Source organism: Perognathus longimembris, chromosome 25, assembly GCF_023159225.1.
Source record: "Perognathus longimembris pacificus isolate PPM17 chromosome 25, ASM2315922v1, whole genome shotgun sequence".
In the NCBI taxonomy this organism is placed as follows: Eukaryota; Metazoa; Chordata; class Mammalia; order Rodentia; family Heteromyidae; genus Perognathus; species Perognathus longimembris.
The window spans coordinates 24,601,023-24,621,003 of NC_063185.1; the positions used below are offsets into that span (position 1 = coordinate 24,601,023).

At 40.2% G+C, this 19,981-nt stretch overlaps 1 protein-coding gene across 3 annotated transcripts in view; it reads left to right on the forward strand.

Moving 5' to 3' along the window:
- Nucleotides 1-305: 305 nt before the first annotated feature.
- Nucleotides 306-19,981, forward strand: part of Ranbp17 (RAN binding protein 17) — a 228,240-nt gene continuing 208,564 nt past the window's right edge. For all 3 annotated transcript variants that reach the window (XM_048334124.1, XM_048334122.1, XM_048334123.1), the window contains exons 1-5: nucleotides 306-467; nucleotides 5,284-5,430; nucleotides 11,206-11,296; nucleotides 14,875-15,041; nucleotides 17,524-17,589. In XM_048334124.1, coding sequence (XP_048190081.1) covers nucleotides 450-467; nucleotides 5,284-5,430; nucleotides 11,206-11,296; nucleotides 14,875-15,041; nucleotides 17,524-17,589 — 489 coding nt within the window. In that variant the 5' untranslated portion in view covers nucleotides 306-449. The remainder of the gene's footprint in view (nucleotides 468-5,283; nucleotides 5,431-11,205; nucleotides 11,297-14,874; nucleotides 15,042-17,523; nucleotides 17,590-19,981) is intronic.

Genomic DNA, 19,981 nt, shown 5'->3' on the forward strand with positions numbered 1-19,981 from the left:
TGCGGGGAGCCAGGGGCGGAGCCTCGCCGACGACGGTTAGGCTGCGGTCAGGGCTCCGGGTCCTCCAGGCTTCCCGGGCCCGAAGAACCGTTGGGAATCGCGGCGCCCTGAGGCCCCGCCCCCGGCTCGTGCGTGCGGGCCCGGACCACGCCCCCGCCCCGCCCCCGCCCGCCCATCCCTCGCCGCACAGACCACGCCCTTTCGCGATAGCCCCGCCCCGACCCCGCCCCCGCGCGGACCGCCCCGCCCCTTGGCTTCGCTCCGCCCCCGGCCGCGCTCCGAAGGCCGCCGCCTAGCGAGCGGGCGCGCTGAGGGGAGCGCGCGGAGGCGACGAGCGGCGAGCGCGGGCGGCGGGCTGCGCGGGACCCCGCGGGCGGCCGGGGCTTCCGCCGCCCTCCCTACCTCCCCGCGAGCGGCTCAGCGGCCGGCCGGCGCCGCCTCCCGGAAAGATGGCGCTGCACTTCCAGGTCAGTGCGCTCGGTGCCGCGGGATGCGCTCCGCCGCCCCCGGAGCCGGCGGGGTGCCGAGGTCTGGAGACCGAGGCCCGGGAGGGCGGCGGAGGCCGCTGGGCCGCGAGCCGGAGCCCCATCCCCGGCGTCCACCTTCTGCATCCTATCCCTGGGCCCGCCGCGACCCCCGGCCCCGCCGACCCCATCCCCGGAGCCCCATCCCCGGCCCCGCCGCGACCCCATCCCCGCAGCCCCATCCCCGGCCCCGCCGCGACCCCATCCCCGCAGCCCCATCCCCGGCCCCGCCGCGACCCCATCCCCGCAGCCCCATCCCCGGCCCCGCCGCGACCCTCTGCTGCTGCCGAGGGCCGTGGCGCCACGGGCGGGCGGGAGTTGGGCCCGGCTCCCCCTCGCCTTCTCCGGGGCTGCGCTCCCGCCGCCGCGGCTGCTGCGCCGCACCCCGGCCGCGGGGCTCCAGACGGCCCGCGCGGTCCGGGCCTCGGCGGCCGGGCTGCGAACGCGGGGTGTCGCGGAAGAGGGGCGCGGGCCGGGTCGCCGGGCTCCCCGTCCTCCCAAGTGGTGGGGAGGGACGTGACCCCCATCTTACCGCCCCGGCCGGGCTCGCGGGTGACTGCGGTCCACGTGCGAGCCGAGTGGCGGGGTCGCCCCGGGCCGGCCGTCGAGGGTGTGGGGAAGGGGTGAGGCGCAGCTGCCCCCTCCTGGGCCCGAGATGCAGCTTCTGAGCCTCCACGGAACCCCAGGATTTCTCCCTCGGGAAACATAGCGTCTAGAGGGCCTCCGAAGGAGTGCGGGTGTGGGAAGGTAGTCCCAAGAACGGGGCGAGGACCCGGGGGCCGTCGAGGAAGACGTGGCTTGCTGCCGAAGGCTCCTTCATATTGGAACATGAGCCTTAGGAGGGGCGACCAGGAGAGGTCAGGGGTGCAGGGGAAGACCTCGTAGAGGTCGGGAGAGGTTAGTTTGATGGCTGGTCACTCACCTTATTACTTATTGGTCATTTCAAAGGGTCTTTTCTTTCCAACCAACCACTCAGGTAATTAACAGCTCCATGATGTTATAGACTAGCAAATGGGGTTACACTTACCTCTTAAAATTTTTTTAAGGGTTTCCCAAGTCAGAGTGCCATATTTATGATCATTTTAGTCAAGAGGCACTGTGGGAAGTTTTCACAAGAATCTCACAGGGAGGATAGATGATTTGTAAATAGGTAATCAGAAATTCTTAGTGTGCCTGTAAATCATAAACGTAAATGTAAGAGTATGGAGGTTCTTTAGGAAATCATCTCAAGGCTGAGAACACTTCTTCACAGTTAGGCACGGTATTGGAGAAATTACATGCTGATGCCCAGATTATCATATTGGCTTCCCAGGAATATTCTTTACAGAGCCACAAATACCTTCAAAGTGGTGTATGAAAACCTGGTGCCAGTGGTCCGTGCCTATAATTGCATCTACTCAGGAGTCAGAGATTGTACTTTGAAGCTGGGGCAGATTAGTCTAGGAGTCTCTTACCTCTAGTTAAGGAGGGGAGAGCATAAGATTGAAAGTGTATCTTGGGCTCTTGAGATAGGGCTTGGTCCTCAAGTGAAAAAGTCAAGCAAGGGCAAGAGGCTTTTGAGTTTCAAGACTCCGTCCTGGCACAAACTAAGGTAAAATAAGATTTAAAAGGACTGGGGTGTGGGCAAACCAAGTAGTTTGGGTGCCCAGGGGAAAAAAAAAGTATTTTTGTTCTGAGGGTGGTTCCAGAAAGAGAATTTTTAATCCTCAGTCCAGCTCCCAGCTTTGATCAAGGTGTGATTGAGAACTACTGTTTGTTTATAGGTTACATCCCAGAAGTTGAGGATAGATGACAGACTTCTCTCTGGGTGAAGTCAAGTTTTGTGCTCAAAAGTTTTGTACTTAGTCTTCCCTAAGACTAAGGAGAGGCAAAAGGAAAAGAAAACATCAAGCTTGAAACTTAGGATTTTGATCTAGATGTCTGGAACCACTGAAACCAAACACTTGAAATTGGAATCTATGGGAAATATATTCTCACTTTAAAATAATTATTTGAGGCTGTTGGAGCTTCTTTCTGGAAGTCATTTGTAGATAATATAAAGGTGAAGAATAGTTGTGGTTAAAAGTAGGATTAGGACCTCATCTGCAGTTAGATGACTACTGAAGTAAAGTGTGACAAGACAGCAGATTGAGGAGGCAATGAGTGCTTGGATATTCATAGACCTAGAACTGAGTTTTATAGGCATAATTGACAAAATTCAATTATAAAGTTGAATTTTATATACTTTAACAACTTATGTATATGGTCTGTCAGTTTCAGTTTCTTCAATCTGTAAAATGAGCATATTGAAAATATGTGGATTTCAGGTGTCTGTCTTTCAGGATTGGTTTGGGAAAAAATAGTAATACTTTAGTAAATGATAAAGCACTTAAACAAGCATTATTTGATTCATAGTAGAAGAGTTCCAAGACATCTAGGAATAAGCCTTTAGGGAACTCAGGAAATGGTCGTAAGAGGAAGAAGACAGCAACCAGTTTGGGGAAATGAGTTACTTCAAAATGAAGGCAGTGTCTATTAATGGCAATCAAGAAGCTTAATTCCAGAAGGCAGAAAGATATGAGGCAGTAATTGAAAAGAGCTTTCAGTTTAATTGAAGTGGGAATTTTGTGGCTTATATGTTTTTATTATTAGGGAATATTTATTTACCTGAAACAAAACTCTTCATTCCCTCTTATTTTAGCTTTATTGAAGTCTAATTGACGCACAGTAAAATGCATATGCTTAAACTGCAGTTGAATGTGTACATTTGTAAAGTTGTCACTGCAATCAAAATCATGGAAATACACATAATTTCCCAACTTTCTTTGTGTTCCTTAGCCCCTTTGTCACCCTTCCTGGTTGCTACCTTTGTCCTTGACTCACCTGTTCCGATTCTCCCTGCACCCAGGTGGGAAACCCATGTCAGCTTTCTGTTATTAAGAAGCCAGACCACATAGCACTTTTTATCTGACGTTGACCCCACATTCACCTGTTGATAGATACACACGTGGGAACTGGTATACAATATACAATTGGGGACTAAATTTATGTCAAATACAGAGGCAATAATTAAGTCCAGACTAATTTTGTAGATTACATCATTGTGTACCAGAGTATGATAATTGAGTACTACAAAAGGTATGTACAGTTGTTCTTGTTGTACTTATTAGTTACTTACGTGAGTTTCTTATGTTGATAATAACTTTTTAGAAACTTCAGTATCCCAAACCTTGTCAATAAGTGGACACCTATTTCAGAGGCATTGTCATATTAACTATATTCTCACACTAGTGTATAAGCCTCGTGTTAATTTACCAATATTCTTATAGATTCTCCAGAAAATCATATGCTAATCAGAAGATTATTTGAATAGTTAATAATGTCTGGATAATGCCTTTCCACCAGAGTAAGATCTTTATGTATGTGTCTGTTTCTCTAAAAAGGTTTTCAGTAGTTGGCATGTGTTTGTTATCATTATGGTGAAAGATAACTTGATTTTCCTTTTGCAGTCTTTTCTAAGAGTCAGACCTTTTAACCTTGTATTACTTTTCATTTGTTTATAATTTGAAATATCTCTAGAACAAAGGGTAACTGATTGGTAACAAATTTAATTTGCAAAACAGTCTTGTTGTGTCTGATACTTTCATTGGCTAGTGTTCTACTAACTGAGTCACACTCCCAATGCCTCTTCTGCTTTGAGTATGATTAAATCGATTTGACAAACTATGTTTCTTAAAAATATGAATGACATTTGGACAATTATTTAATGTATGAACTAATAAAAACTCGTATATCTTAAGTTCTAGCTTGCAAAAATCAGCATCAAAAAAGCAAAATCTGTACAATATGATTATGGCAATTTCTGCTAAATGGAAATATTTAGAAGGTGTAGAGTATGGCAATCCAGTGTTCAGATATATTGATAAAGAAGTCCAGATGAGAAAAAGTGCCAGCAGAAATTTGAGAGGCACCTGCAAAGTAAATAAATAAAATCTTAGGCCTATAAGAATGCACGACAGTAGAATCATATTATTCTGGCTCTTCAGTTTAAAATGTGGACTGTCAGATTTTTAGATGAAAGGGAATACTTCTGAGATTGGTGATAAGAGAAGAGAAGGTAGATCTTTTAATTTTGAGAAAATAAGAAAATTCACTGGGTGCTGGTGGCTCATGCCTGTAATCCTGATCGTGGTTCAAAGTTAGCTTGGGCAGAAAAGTCTGTGCCACTTTTTATCTCTAGTAAAGTACTCAGAAAAAGACAAAAGTAGCACTGTGGCTCAAGTGGTAGAGAGCTACTAGACTTGAGCATAAAGAAGCTCAGGGATAGCGCCCAGGCTCCGAGTTCAAGCCCCAGACTGGAGAAGGAAGGGAGGAAGGGAAGAAGGGAGGGAGGGAGGGAGGGAGGGAGGGAAGGAGGGAGGGAGGAGGGTCCCTCAGTACTTACTTGCAGCTCACCAAATATGTATTGAATGAATGTATACAGGCATGACATTTGCACTCTTGTTTTCCATGGATAATTTATTTACATTATTATTTTGCCAGTCCTGGGGCTTGAACTCGGCCTGGGCACTGTCCCTGAGCTTCTTTTGTTCAAGGCTGGCACTCTACCACTTGAGTCACAGCACTACTTCTGGTCTTTTCTGTTTATGTGGTACTGAGGAATCAAACCCAGGGCTTCATGCATGCTAGGCAAGGCCTCTACCACTAAGCCACATTCCTAGCCCCTATTTACCTTATTATTTCATTCAAGTAAAATGTTATTTTTTTTTCCCTTCTCAAGAGTTTGGCTGAATTGGAAGCATTGTGTACTCATCTCTACATAGGTTCTGATCTTACACAAAGAATAGAGGCTGAAAAAGCACTCTTGGAACTCATTGACAGCCCAGAATGTCTCAGCAAGTGTCAACTGTTATTAGAGCAAGGAACAGTAAGTATGTGATAACAGTGTTTAACCATAAAAGATAAATGTTAATCAACTTTTATGTATTAGACTCAGTGATATTGGTAGTTTTTGCCACATGTTGTTTCAGTAGTTTATTTCACCGTTAAAGAGATTAATCAAGAAAAGAACTAAAAACCAGGGAAGCAAACTTAGAAGAGAAGAGCAAGGAAGTAGAACCAGGAATAAATGCAAATAGTTTTTTGATTCCTTACATTAGTGAGTACAGTTTACACTTTAGAAATATATTTTTTTAAAAATCTAGGTGATGTAGTTAGGTTGTAATTAACTTTGAAACCTGAAAGGATTATTCAAAATAGTCTTGTCTATTGCCTGCCTCCTATCTAGATAATCATAATTATTCAACAATAAATACTCGAATATAAAACCTAGCACTATACTGTTTACTTGCTTAATGTACATGAGTTAAGGTTGAGGAGGTATAGCAAATGTATGGAGTGCACCACAGTGAGAGACAATGATTTGGAGAAGAGTTGAAGAAACTCTCTGTGAAGGGACATATAGTATATTCTAGGCTTTGTGAAATAACAGGAAGCAAGCCAACCTTATTTGCAAATTTATTATTTATAGTTTTGACCAAGTGTGGTCAAAGATAAATAAATTGATTAAAACAACAACATGTGAACTTTCAAATACAAAAGTTTCTGATTCCCACATGAACTTTAGGCCCTCACTTGATGCAGATCAACTCTTAATCTTGTATTATCATGTTTAAATTGTGATCTGTTGAGTGTTTCTCTGTCCTTAGTTTAGTAAAACTAAGCCTTCCAAAATGGTGCCCAAGGGCAAGATAAAATTGAATGTGCTTAACTAAAGTGAGAAGGTGAAATTTGTAGGCTTGTTGAAAGGTGGCATGCCTTTTGCAAAGATGAGTCATTATGGGATAAATGAGCCAAACATCTTCAGTATAGTGCTCAGCTTTGCATTCTAAGCATTGTGGTTTTAGGGACCAAAACTCTAGGAATATGGAATAGGAAAAACAAGTGTTCTCAAATTTTTATTGGTAAAATTCAAAATATATTCTAATGTGGTTTTTACAGTACATGCCTATTAATGGATAGAACAGTTCTTTTAAGTATTAGTTGGAGTTCAGAGTATGTGTTCTCTCACATCAGCATTGATTGTAGATGCTAATGTGTTTGTGCTGATCTGTAATGAAATTTTCCCTATTACTTCTTTGGAAATACATTTTCAGATACATAGGTAGTGCCAAATACTATTATCAGTCCATAAGCATATGTTTTTAATTAAGCACATTTATCAGTTAGAAAGCACTTATAGAATTCTACTAAACCTTCTCTTGATACTTGCCTTTGAGCATGCCATTACATTGCAGATTAATCATTTCCAATTGTAGATGAGGTAAAAGCTCTTCAGTTACATAGCTAAGTGGATTTTGAAATATGGAAATTTCCTTTAAGGTTGTATCAAGGTTTGTCAGTCTGCTGGACATGTAGTTTGGTAATTTGAAAATATATCTGGGAATAACCCATCATTCCTCATTTTAACTTAAACAGTATGGGGAATGTATAAAGCAGGTTAGCATTCCTTGTGATTCAAACAGTGTTAGTTACTGTTGAAATGACTGCTTTGTTGTCCGTCATTGCCTATGTGCAAGCACTAAGCTGTTTGCCTTTCATAAATTTTAGGTTGAATTCATTAATAGGCATTACCGTGTTTGCAATGAAAGGTAGTTTTACATTGAACAACAGTGGCTTGGTCTTTTTATCTAGGAACATTTTATTCCCATACTAGAACTAAAAAAAGTTACAATATAGCTTCACGTAATATGCTATTAAAGCTTTACATGATAAGCTATTAAACTGTTGTGTGGTAGGGCAAATCCAAATATTGAGCTGGGTACAGGTGGCTCTCAACTGTAATCCCAGCTTCAGGAGGCTGAGATCTGAGGATTGGTTTGTAACCTGCTGGGGCAAAAAAGTCAGTGTGACTCTTATCTCCAATTAATCCCCGCCCCTCCCCCCCCCAACAAAGTGAGAAGTAGGGCTGTGATTCAAGTGCCAGAGTGCTAGTCTTGAGCATAAAAACTCAGGAACAGTGCCCAGGCCCTGAGTTTAAGTCCCAGCATTAGCCCCCACTCACAGAGAATACTCAGTTTCTGTGACTAAAATTCACAGGTTTGGAGATAAATTCACAAAAGTTCATTGATAATACCTCTGATTAACTTATGATAGGTTTTCAAATTCACTACAGATCATCTAGTAATACATAATCATCAACTTTAGTATGTAGATAGAATAGATAGATAGATAGATAGATGCATATATGATTTGTATATTCAAGTAAGCCTTTTTGTGCTCCGTATATTTTTACATCAATGTCTAGCAGATTCTATTTAAGGTTATATTAATGTTTCTTCAGCTTCTTTGAAAATATTCTATAGTTGCATAGACTCTTCACAGAAGCTTAGTTTTTAATTGCTTCACACTCAGTATGAAATTCTAGATTAGGTTGTTAGTAAATACCGATAACAATAGTGTGAGTAAATTTAGTAACATCTGTCTTCTCACTGAAAGCAAACAAGTACCTTTCCAAATCATTTGTTGTTTTCAACTTGATGTTGCTCCAGTATTGTCAACTCTCTGAGTATTTGTTCTCATTGAAAGTTTATTTTCTCTGTGAACATAGCTTTAGAACATTGCTACAGTAAAGCAAAATCGATTTTATTGATTCAAACATTACTGTCTTTCCTTGCTTGGCTGACACGAGCCATTTGGACACTTAACTTTGCAGCCTCATTTTAGTTTTTATTTTTTACAGAAATTCTGCTGTGGTAAGATTGTCTTAAATTTTCTACTTTTTCTGGCTAACAGTTTTTTCTGAGTTGGGAATAGTGTGATAAGTACTTGGTTGATACTGTCAATACATATTGTATTATTTTAAGGTAGATGTATATTATTTTGCCATTAACTAAATAAAGTGTTTTTAAAAGTTAAATATTTGAAGCCCACTTTTTTTTTCCAGACTTTGCTTAAGAATTTATTCCTTTACTGACACATTCACATTTTACTTTCCATCTATACTGGTCAAGAACCCCTCCTTATCCCTAAACCACTGTAAATTTTTTCATCAGCATACTTACCATAGAGTAAGGCAATGAGCATCTCAAAAGTCAAGGATCTGATTTATTCTGCTCTGTGTCTCTGACACCTGATAAGTGACCTGCATAAAAATGGTGATTGAATATTTTTAAACCCAATTATTATTTCAGAGAATAAGGATCCCCAAATCTGCAGTCAAGAGAAACCTATTTTCTGCTCATCTGTCAAGAGACTACCCTCTTGAAACCAGAAAATCTAAGTCCTCCAAATAATGGCTACTAGTTGAATACTAAATTAAAATGAGCCACAAATAGTTCCTTTATGAAATATACACTGTTGTGCTGATGAGCCACTTTATTATCTATTTTGTGCATGTCAATGGGAGAAACTCCTCTAGCAATATTTGCTCAAAGCTGAGGCCTTGAACTTTTCTATTTCTGCCTTCCTCTGTTCCCTGTAGTCCCTAAAACATCTATCCCTCTCCACAGGAAAGCTAGTGACAAACTGTTAGAATAGATATTACTTACAACGAATAGAACTAGTTAGGATCTACCTTTCTTAGGTTCAGAATTGCTCAGCTGCTAAGGTGGTGTTGCATGCTCAAAGTAATAGAAAAGATTCCCCAGGCACTCCCACTGAGATGTGTGTCTTTGAGAAGGATAGGAAGACCCTCTGCATATAACTAACTGCACATGGCTAATCATTTCTATTGTGGGGGCCTAAATCTACCACAATCATGCAGCCTGCACTGAAGTCAGTCTTCTCCTTACTAATAGTTCAGTTACTAAGACATCCTCTAGAAATATGTGATATGAACTCTGTTCTTCCTAGCAACCGTATGCATGTTTGTGTCCCCTTGAAATGTTTATGTTAAAATCCTAGCAGACACTGTGACAGCATGAAGAGAGAGCCTTTAGGAAATGATTGACTCATGAATGTGGAGCCCTCAGAAATAGACTCAGTGCCCTATAAAAGAGGCCCTGGGAACTTGCTGGTTCCTTGTGCTATGCAATGGTATAGCAAACTGGAGTGGACACCACTGAATATTGTATCTGCCAATGCATTGATGGTAGACATGCCAGCCTTTAGAAATGCAAAAAACAAATTTCTGTTGTTTATAAGCCAACCAGTCTAAGATACTTGTTCTAACAGCTTGAATAAACTTAGAAGACAAGCCTCCTGTTGCAAACTAGATATACCCTAATTAGCTTTGTGAGGTGGCCAAGAGGATTCTGATTCCTTTCTTATTCATCTGAAGCTAAATTCTTCTGGTTCTAAATTTGCACTCTAGGACCTTCTTATCTTGTCATAAGAATGTCTCTAAGGCTGCTTTCATATAGGTCTAGTCAAGATGAAAAAAGAGTCCCAACTTTACACATCCATAGCTGAACAGCTTATAGGTTCCCAGAATTTTTTTGTCGGTTGTGGGGCTTGAACTCAGGGCCTAGGCACTGTCCCTGAGCCTTTTTGCTCATGTGACCTCTACCACTTTGAGCCACAGCACCCCTTTGGTTTTTGTGTGGTTAATTGGACATAAGAGTCTCACAGGGGTTTTCTTGTCTGAGTTGGCTTTGAGCCATGATCCTCAGATCTCAGCCTTCTGAGTAGCTAGTATTGCAGGTATGAGCTACCAGCACCTTGAAGCCCACTTTTATCTTTCCTTGTTTTGACATGGAAGGTCTAAGAATGAAAAGTATATGTCATATCATGGAGACATCAGAGTTATAACTACATTGTTAAAGTTCACGGTTCCCTGAGCAGTAGACATCAGTGAGGGCCACATGTGGTCTGTCCATGTCAATCTGTTGGTTTTCAGCTGTTTATAAAAAACATTTTTAGTTCACAGATTATGCAAAAGCATGATTGATTGGGTTCACAAATTGTGGGGGTTTTTTGTTTGTTTGTTTTTTGGGTTTTTTTGGCCAGTCCTGGGGCTTGGACTCAGGGCCTGAGCACTGTCCCTGGCTTCTTTTTGCTCAAGGCTAGCACTCTGCCACTTGAGCCACAGCGCCACTTCTGGCCATTCTCTGTATATGGGGTGCTGGGCCTCATGTATATGAGGCAAGCACTCTTGCCACTAGGCCATATCCCCAGCCCACAGATTGTGTTTTTGCCAAGGCATGATCTAAAGAAGAAAAAAAAGGGCTATCTTGGCAAGGAATTCTGGAGCGAGGGGTGTCTAGTAAGTAACTGAATTGGATTTTGAAGGTGGTCCCACATTTATAGAAAATTGGTGGTGGGAGAAAGTACAGTCAGGATGTAGACTGAAGGATCACAGAGGTCAGAATGGGAAGTCATTTGCAAGGAGCAGAAAAATAATTGTCACAACATAATGAAGAGGAAAATGAGATGAATATGATGACATACTAGCGGGCTAGATTATGCAGACTGTATAGGTCATGGTAAGAGTATCTTATTTAAACTTGGTTATTGTTGTTCATTTTTCCTGATTACTTGCTGTTGTTGAGGTTACCACCTACCCCTGCTTCAACTAGTGGTCATTGAAGAGGGATTGTGTGTGCACATGTGGTTGTTGTGCACATGTGTCTCGCATATGTTTTATCCATAAATCTGCCAGTTTGGAAAGTCAGGAAAATTCTCTATTTGTTTAAAAAAAGTCCTCATCATAATATTTGATTATTTTTTCTCAATGGTAATAAAAATGATTATTTTTTTACAGACGTCCTATGCTCAGCTCCTTGCAGCAACATGTCTTTCAAAACTTGTTAGCCGCATCAGCCCTTTACTTGTTGAACAGAGGATAGATATCAGTAAGTTATTTATTATAACAAATAGCACTGTAAAAATAAACTTTTCCTTTTAGGTATACTGTACTCTTAGCAGGTTTATAAATTACTCAATTCTGTCTTTTGTTGTTACCTTTCTTCATTTTTTGCTATAGACTTGATTGCATATTATTTTAAATTAAGTGTATTACAAGGAAATTGATTCTTTTTAAATAATTATTTATTGTCAAAGTGATGTACAGAGGGGTTACAGTTTCATACATAAGGCAGTGGGTACGTTTCTTGTACAGTTTGTTATCTCCTCCCTCATTTCCCCCCCTCCCTTCTCCTTTCCCTCTCCCCCCATGAGTTGTTCAGTTGGTTTACACCAAATAGTTTTGTAAGTATTGGTTTTGGGGTCATTTGTCTTTTTATCCTTTATCTCTCAATTTTGATATTCTCTTTCCCTTCCCTATTCCAATACCAGTATATACAGTGGAAATTGATTCTTTAAAATGTTCCTCCTGGGCTGGGGATATGGCCTAGTGGCAAGAGTGCTTGCCCCGTATTCATGAGGCCCTGGGTTCAATTCCCCAGCACCACATATATAGAAAATGGCCAGAAGTGGCGCTGTGACTCAAGTGGCAGAGTGCTAGCCTTGAGCAAAAAGAAGCCAGGGACAGTGCTCAGGCCCTGAGTCCAAGCCCCAGGACTGGTCAAAAAAAAAAAAGAAAAAGTTCCTCCTGTTTTAAAAAACGGGTTTAAAATTCATACAAAATACTGGGTTTCCTTATGGCATTTCCACACTGGTATATATGCAATTGGATTGTATTCATTCCCACTACCCTTCTTTGTCCCTCCCCTTTATCCATCCACACCATATAGTTCCCCAATTAGGTTCATGTCTTCGTGTGTGTGTGTGTGTGTGTGTGTGTGTGTGTGTGTGTGTGTGTGTGTGTGTATCTATCTGTCTGTCAGTCCTAGGGCTTGAACTCAGGACCTAGGTGCTGTCCCTGAGCTTTTTTTTGCTCAAGATTAACATTCTACCACTTGAGCTACAGCTCTAATTCCAGCTTTTTGAGTAGTTTATTGGAGATAGCATCTCATAGACTTCCTGTCCCAGGTAGCATTGAGCTGCAATCCTCAGATCTCAGCTTCCTGAGTCGCTAGGATTCCATGCATGAGCCACCAATGCATACCTAGTTTATGTCTTTTTGTTTTGTGTTTGTTTTTATTTATGGATCAGGATTCTTCATATTACAGAAAACATACCATATTTGTCTTTCTGAGTCTGACTTACCTCACTAAGCCAGATGGTCACCAGATCCATTTATTTCCCTGTGTATGACCTAATTTCTTTCTTCTTCCTGGCTGAGTAATACGTCATTGTATTTATATACTATATTTTATTTATCCATTTATCTGGTAATGTGCACCTATGCTGATTCCATAGTTTGGTTATTGTGACTAGTGTTGGAGTAAACATGGCATGTAAGTATCTTTGTTGTATTCTGACTTACATTACTTGAGGTATATGCCCATATGCTCAAGAGTAGAATAACAGAATCATATGATAGTTCTTAGTATTTTAAGGAACCTCCATACTGACTTCCATAGTAGCTGCACTAATTTACAAGTTGAGGAAGTTCTTCTCTTCTTAGTTGGCTTGAGAGTTAAGTGATTTTCCTGAATGTGTTGATAGTGGGTGATTTTTTAGGGTTTACTGTTATTGATGATTTTTAATTGTTGAAAAAGCCTTTCATATACTTAGTATAGATCCTACTTTATTATGGTGCTTATTTACTTTTTTAATGCATTTTTTCTGTTGTTTTGAGGGTTCTGTATTCATGAGCGATATTAGTCTATAATTACTTCTTGTGGTGTCTTTGGTCTGAGTATTAATAGATAACGTTTGGAAATTGACTAGTAGAGTGCTTCCATAGACAAGCTTAGTACTTAGAGGCCCTGGGTTTGAGCTGGGAATATGGCCTAGTGGCAGGAGTGCTTGCCTCCTATTCATGAAGCCCGGGGTTCGATTCCCAGGCACCACATATATAGAAAATGGCCAGAAGTGACTCTGTGGCTAAAGTGGTAGAGTGCTAGCCTTGAGCAAAAAGAAGCCAGGGACAGTGCTCAGGCCCTGAGTCCATGGTCCAGGAATGGCAAAAAAAAAAAAAAAAGAAAGAGGCCCTGGGTTTGATTCCTCCATTCTACTAAAAATAGATAGATAGATGGTTACATAAGTGAGCTAGGAACAATTCCTTTTATCTGTTGGAGTATTTTATAAAAAATTGGTATAATTTCTGTTTTTATTTTATTATATTTTAAATACTAACTGATAGTATTAAAACTAGGCCTAGTATTTTTCGTTTTGGAATGTTATTAAGTATTGATCAAAAAAATTTTTTTTGCCAGTCCTGGGGCTTGAACTCAGGGCCTGAGTACTGTCCTGGCTTCTTTTTGCTCAAGGATAGCACTCTACCATTTGAGCCACAGCACCACTTCTGGCTTTTTCTATATATGTGGTGCTGAGGAATCAAACCCAAGTCTTCATGTGTATGAGGCAAGTACTCTACCACTAAGCCATATTCCCAGCCCGATCAAAATTCTTTATACAGGAATTCACATTGTCTATTTGACTTATTCCGCTTCTAAAACAGGAACATTTTTAGAAATAGGAATACACATGTTCCCTGACTTAACAGAGATTTGAATTAGGTTGGGTTTTTTTGTTTTGTTTTTACTTTACTATGATGCAAAGGCAGTAGACATCCAGTGGAAAATTCATGTCAAAACTTGAACTTGAGTGTCTTCTTGAGCTGCTGATGTGTGCTATGTTCAGTTTTTTCCTGATGCTAGCTAGAGGCAGTGAGCTGCAGTCGCCAGTTACCCAGGGACCTTATGGGTGTTTACATAGTATTTTTTTACATGGTATTGTTTGCTACTTGGAATGTTCCATGGATTAGGTGCATTAAATGCATTTTCAACCCAGAATATTGTTAATTTTGAATGGATTTATTGGGATATTACCTCATAAATTGGGGGAATATCTACACTTTAAACTTTAAAAAAATGAAGACATTTGGGAAAAGAGTAGAAATGAGTGGCTTCCTTTATTAGTTTTTCCTTTCTGTTTATTTCCCTTTGCCTTTCTCTAATTGCGTGTTGGCCTTGCACTTGCTAGGCAGGTACTCTACCATGGAACTACATCCCTTTCCCTGAACAACTCTTCATTAGAGTTAGATGAATTGTTATGAAGTGATGGAAGGACTCATCTGATGTAGGATGGATGGAGCTGGTTGCACATGGGATGACATGAGGTTTTTGGCAGATGTTTGAGGCTTGATCATGTGGCCTTCTTGCAACTTGCTGCATTTACCTACCAACTTTTTGTAAATGGAATTATGCATGAACAATGATATTTATATTATGCTTAATTTAACAAAATGCTATGGAACAGAGTTGCCTCCAAACAAGTTTCATAGAAGAATTGACTATATAAATACCTAACTTGAGAATAGAGATTAACTCATTGTTAGCAAGCATATCTCCTCTCTTTCTTCACTTGGTTTTCATATTATGTTTCTCAAAAGTCCAGTAATCACCAAATATTTTCTTTATAGGAAACTACATTTTGAATTATGTGGCATCACAACCCAAGTTGGCACCCTTTGTCATACAAGCTCTTATTCAAGTTATTGCTAAAATTACTAAGTTGGGATGGTTTGAGGTTCAGAAAGACCAGTTTGTCTTCAGAGAAATTATTGCTGATGTGAAGAAATTTCTTCAGGTAAGAAAGAAGACATTGTTACATTAGTAGAGCCATCACTACTTGCTTGTTTTTGGTTTTGAATACTGTTTATAGTATAGCTGCCAGGGCTACAGTAATTACCAGTTATTTGATCATTGGATCATTTATTTTTTATTATCAGTAAGTAAAAAATCATGCTGTTCTATAACTGCTACACTATTTGTAACTTCAGAAGAAAAAGAAAGTATTCTTTATAATGTATGTATGTATTGCATATACACAAGCCATGTACACAATGCAGTGACTTACTAAAGCCTAAAGTTAGCACCATGACAAATCTTCTCTGTTTTAGTTGGCTACAAAATTTTATTAAGCATGTTTTCCATCTCACTTTTTGAAGTCATAGTACATACATGTTTAATATTTAATTTAGAGTATTTAACTCATGTACCTGAACTGCACAAGAGAAGGAAATAGGAAGAAACCCCTCAAAACATAATAGGCAACTAAATGTGCCAGCAATTTCACTTGCCATTCTACATGGAAATTATATGTCCTGTAGCTAGTCATAAATGTGCTCTTGCTTCCTGTGTGAGTCTTCCTTAGGTTGATTCTGATTCTTTTTCATAGTAACCCAATCCTTAATTGCAAGAAAATTATTTTAGCTAATGTCCAGTTAAAGAATCAGTGATTGGGCTGGGGATATAGCCTAGTGGCAAGAGCGCTTGCCTCGTATACATGAAGCCCTGGGTTCAATTCCCCAGCACCACATATACAGAAAATGGCGCTGTGACTCAAGTGGCAGAGTGCTAGCTAGCCTTGAGCAAAAAGAAGCCAGGGACAGTGCTCAGGCCCTGAGTCCAAGGCCCAGGAATGGCAAAAAAAAAAAAAAAAAAAGAAAGAAAGAAAGAAAGAATCAATGATTGCCCATCATCAGTGGCTCACACCTGTCATCCTAGCTACTCAGGAGGCTGAGGTCTGAGGATCACATTTCAAAGCCAGCCTGGGCAGAAAGGTCCCCATGAGACTCTTATCTCCAATTAACCTCTAAAAAACCAGAAGTGGCCTTATAGCTCAAGTGATTGAGGAAAAAGTGGCAGTTTTGAGAGTTCCCTAAAGCCTATTAGTGTAACCAAGGCAATTTGGGTTTCCTCAGATTTGACTTTTGCAATAGCTTTAAAACTTCACTCCTATGTAAGATCCAATTCCATCACATCATATTAGTACTAGAATCATCAGAATGTGGAATATTAAAAGACCCAGCTTCTCTTTTATTTTTTTGTTAAGACCTTGGTGAACGAATATTAGGTAGTCAAAAACTTAGGAAGAATAAATAGATCCATAGTCTTGAGGAGGCTAGTGTACAATGGGAAGAATAGTTTATTTAGAGACAGATGAACTTCTTTACTTTATAGTTTGTTCACAATTTTGGCTCACACAGTAGCATCCCTACTTGTGATTTACTACTATTATTTAATCAAGAATCATTAGAGTGGACAGAAGTGTACTTGGAGTCTTTTAAAATAAAATCAAGGTTGAAAACTGAAAAAATCATTCTTGCTGCTTAACATTTCTCAAGCTCCCTCTTTAATGAATAAATTCAAGCTGTAGTTGGATTTAATTTTGGAAGACGAGAAGAATTAGAAAATGTTTAATCTGGGGCAGGGAATATGGCCTAGTGGTAGAGTGATTGCCTTGTATGCATGAATCCCTGGGTTTGATTCCTCAGCACCACATATATAGAAAAAGCCAGAAGTGGCACTGTGGCTCAGGTGGTAGAGTGCTATCCTTGAGCAAAAAGAAGCCAGGGACAATGCTCAGGCCCTGAGTTCAAGCCTGGGATTGGATTTGCAAAAACCAAAAGCAAACAAAAACAGAAAAAGGCCTAAGTGATGTTATTTGATATACTCAAGTCCCTCAAGTTAAATGGTTTATTTGTTGGAGGTAGCTATCATAGCAGGCTTCAAACAAATATAAATAACTAAAAACAATTGTTTGCTCATTCTTATGGTCTTTCTAAAAAAGTACTAAACTCTTATTTTGAAGCTTAGTTTATTATATATCCTTGGTGCTGGAAACACTTTATATAGTATCATGCAGAGGTCTAAGTGAGTATTTTCCTCTTTGATTCTGTGAATTTTTTGTTTAAAAACTGAGCTTGAAATTCTTTTATATGTAGAGTTCATAGTGATTTTTAAAAATATTTTAAGAGATAGGGGCTGGGAATATGGCCTAGTGGTAAAGTGCTCGCCTCATATACCTGAAGCCCTGGGTTTGATTCCTCAGCACCACATATATAGAAAAAAGCTGGAAGTGGCGCTGCGGTTCAAGAGGTAGAGTGCTAGCCTTGAGCAAAAAGAAGCCAGGGACAGTGCTTAGGCCCTGAGCCCATGCCCTAGGACTGGCAACAAAAACAAAAATATTTTAACTATTAGATATATTTTGTTGGTATTTTTTAAATTAGTTGACACATTAAGAACCAGTCACATATCTCAGGCTAAACTTGTTTTTTCCTCCACAGGGTACTGTGGAGCACTGCATAATAGGGGTGATGATCCTCTCCGAGTTGACTCAGGAAATGAACCTGGTAAGCTTTGCCATCTAATGGAACATGACATTTGCTTACATGGTGTAGCTTCTTTGCTGCTTATGTGTGCTTCAGTATATTTCTGTGTGGCATCAGACTGTGTACTAAATCAGGTCTTTTGTGTATGTCTTGCTTTACTAGTGGGATAAGTAGAGGGATATTTCCATTGTTACTGAAAATATCAGCAATAGTAGAATGTACTATAAAGAGCAGAGAATTTGACATACTTCTTGCTCTGTAGACGATCAATAATATCCTTTTGTCCTCATGTATATAGTCATAACTAGCCATAAGAAATAAATTGTATGCAAAACAAACCTTTATTCACTTACAAATAAAAGACAAGAAGCTTCATGAATTGATTCTCAACAATGGATACTCAGAAGGAATCACCAAAAACACACCTACCAACAAAGTAGATTCCAAGTCAAAATTAATTGGAAGAGACAAAGAAAGTCGTTTCATACTAGTAAAGGGAACTCTCCATATCAAGAAGACATAATAATTCTTAACATCTATACCCCAAATGCTGAGGCTTCGTTAAACAAACAATATTGAAGTTAAGAACATGCATAGACCCCAGCACAATGGGTTCTTATAAACTCTTTCACGTGCTCTCTCTCTGTCTCTCTCACTCTCACACATACACACACACACACATCAAGATAATGGCAGCTTTTATGATTCACTTTATTATAAGACAATTCCACATAATCCCAACTTCTACTTTAGTCCACTTGGTAAGCTGGCTGAAAGCATAAGTGTAGGCACAGATTATAGTGTGTATAACTGCTAGAATAGAAAAAGCACTGCAGCAGCAGCAGCAGCAGGGATTATAGATAGAAATGTTTTTGTTTTTTTCTATCTTCAAATAGCACACAAAGAAGTTTCAATGTAACATCCACTTATGTGTATGGTGTATCTTGAATCAGTATCATCATTTCCAAATAGCACTCTGCCACTGAACTATATTCACAAAAGTAGTATAGTTTTAAACATACTTTATTTTATATGACTCAATCTGTAGGCTTGTAAATCCCTAAAAATAATTTGCTAAACTGGGCACAGTAGCTCAAGGTTAAAATCCTGGCTACTTTGGAGGGTGAAGATTTGAGGGTCATGATTTTTTTTTTTTTTTTTTGGCCAATCCTGGGGCTTGGGACTCAGGGCCTGAGCACTGTCCCTGGCTTCTTTTTGCTCAAGGCTAGCACTCTACCACTTGAGCCACAGCGCCACTTCTGGCCGTTTTCTATTTATGTGGTGCTGGGGAATTGAATCCAGGGCTTCATGTATGGGAGGTAAGCACTCTACCACTAGGCCATATCCCCAGCCCAGAGGGTCATGATTTGAAGCCAGCCTTGGCAAAAAGAAGTTGTAGCAATGTCCATCTCAATCACTGGCTGTGTGTAGTGCTACATGCCTTTTAATCCAACCCCAGGGAAGCACAATGGCTAGATGCCATGGTGCATGCCTGTCATCCAGTGACAACGACAAACAAAAGTAGGAGAATTGCAGCCCAGGTTAGCCTGGGAATAAAATAAAATTGTATCTCAAAAAATAACCAACACAAGCTGGTTGCCAGTCGCTCACACTTGTAATCCTAGCTACTCAGAAGGCTGAGATCTAAGGATCATGTTTTAAAACCAGCCAGGCAGGAAAGCCTGTGAAACTCTTTATCTTCAGTTAACCACTACAAAGCCAGAAGTGGACCTGTGGTACAAGTCGTAGAGTGCTAGCCTTGAGCAAAAAAATCTCAAGCACAGTGCCCAGGCCCCGAATTATAGCTCCAGCAGTGGCATAAAACATAAAAATAAATAATCAAGACCAAAAGGGTTGGTTCAAGTGGTAGAGTGCCTGCACAAAGCACAAAGTGCCTGTACCAAGCACAAAGTCCTGTGTTCAATCCCCAATACTGCTGAAAGTAGAAAAAATGGGCTTTTAGTTAATGAGATATTTAGAAAGACAATGCTGTTGATTACAAAATAAAATTATTTGATTATTTATAGTTTCTGCTTTTGTTTCGTTTCAGAATACCAGTTCACATGGCATTTTCAGAATATTAAGAGACATAAACCAATGATATATTTGGTATACATAAAAATGTCACTTTCATATGGAAGAATTTTTCTGTAACTAGTTCAGCTGACTGGTTCCAGAATGTTAAAATTTAAAGAATCTTTTACAGATTTCTCATTTTATAGCTAGCATCTGAGGAATAGGGAAATTGTTACTTGCATAATGTGAGTTAGGGTGACTGTTTCCAGAGTTGATATTATCTGTTACTTTATGATCAGCCTATTTCATACTGCCTATGAAATTCTAATCAACTCTGCCTTTTAATTTTTGTATCAGTGTGTTCTGCAGGAAGCTCAGTGAATTGAAACAGTCCAGA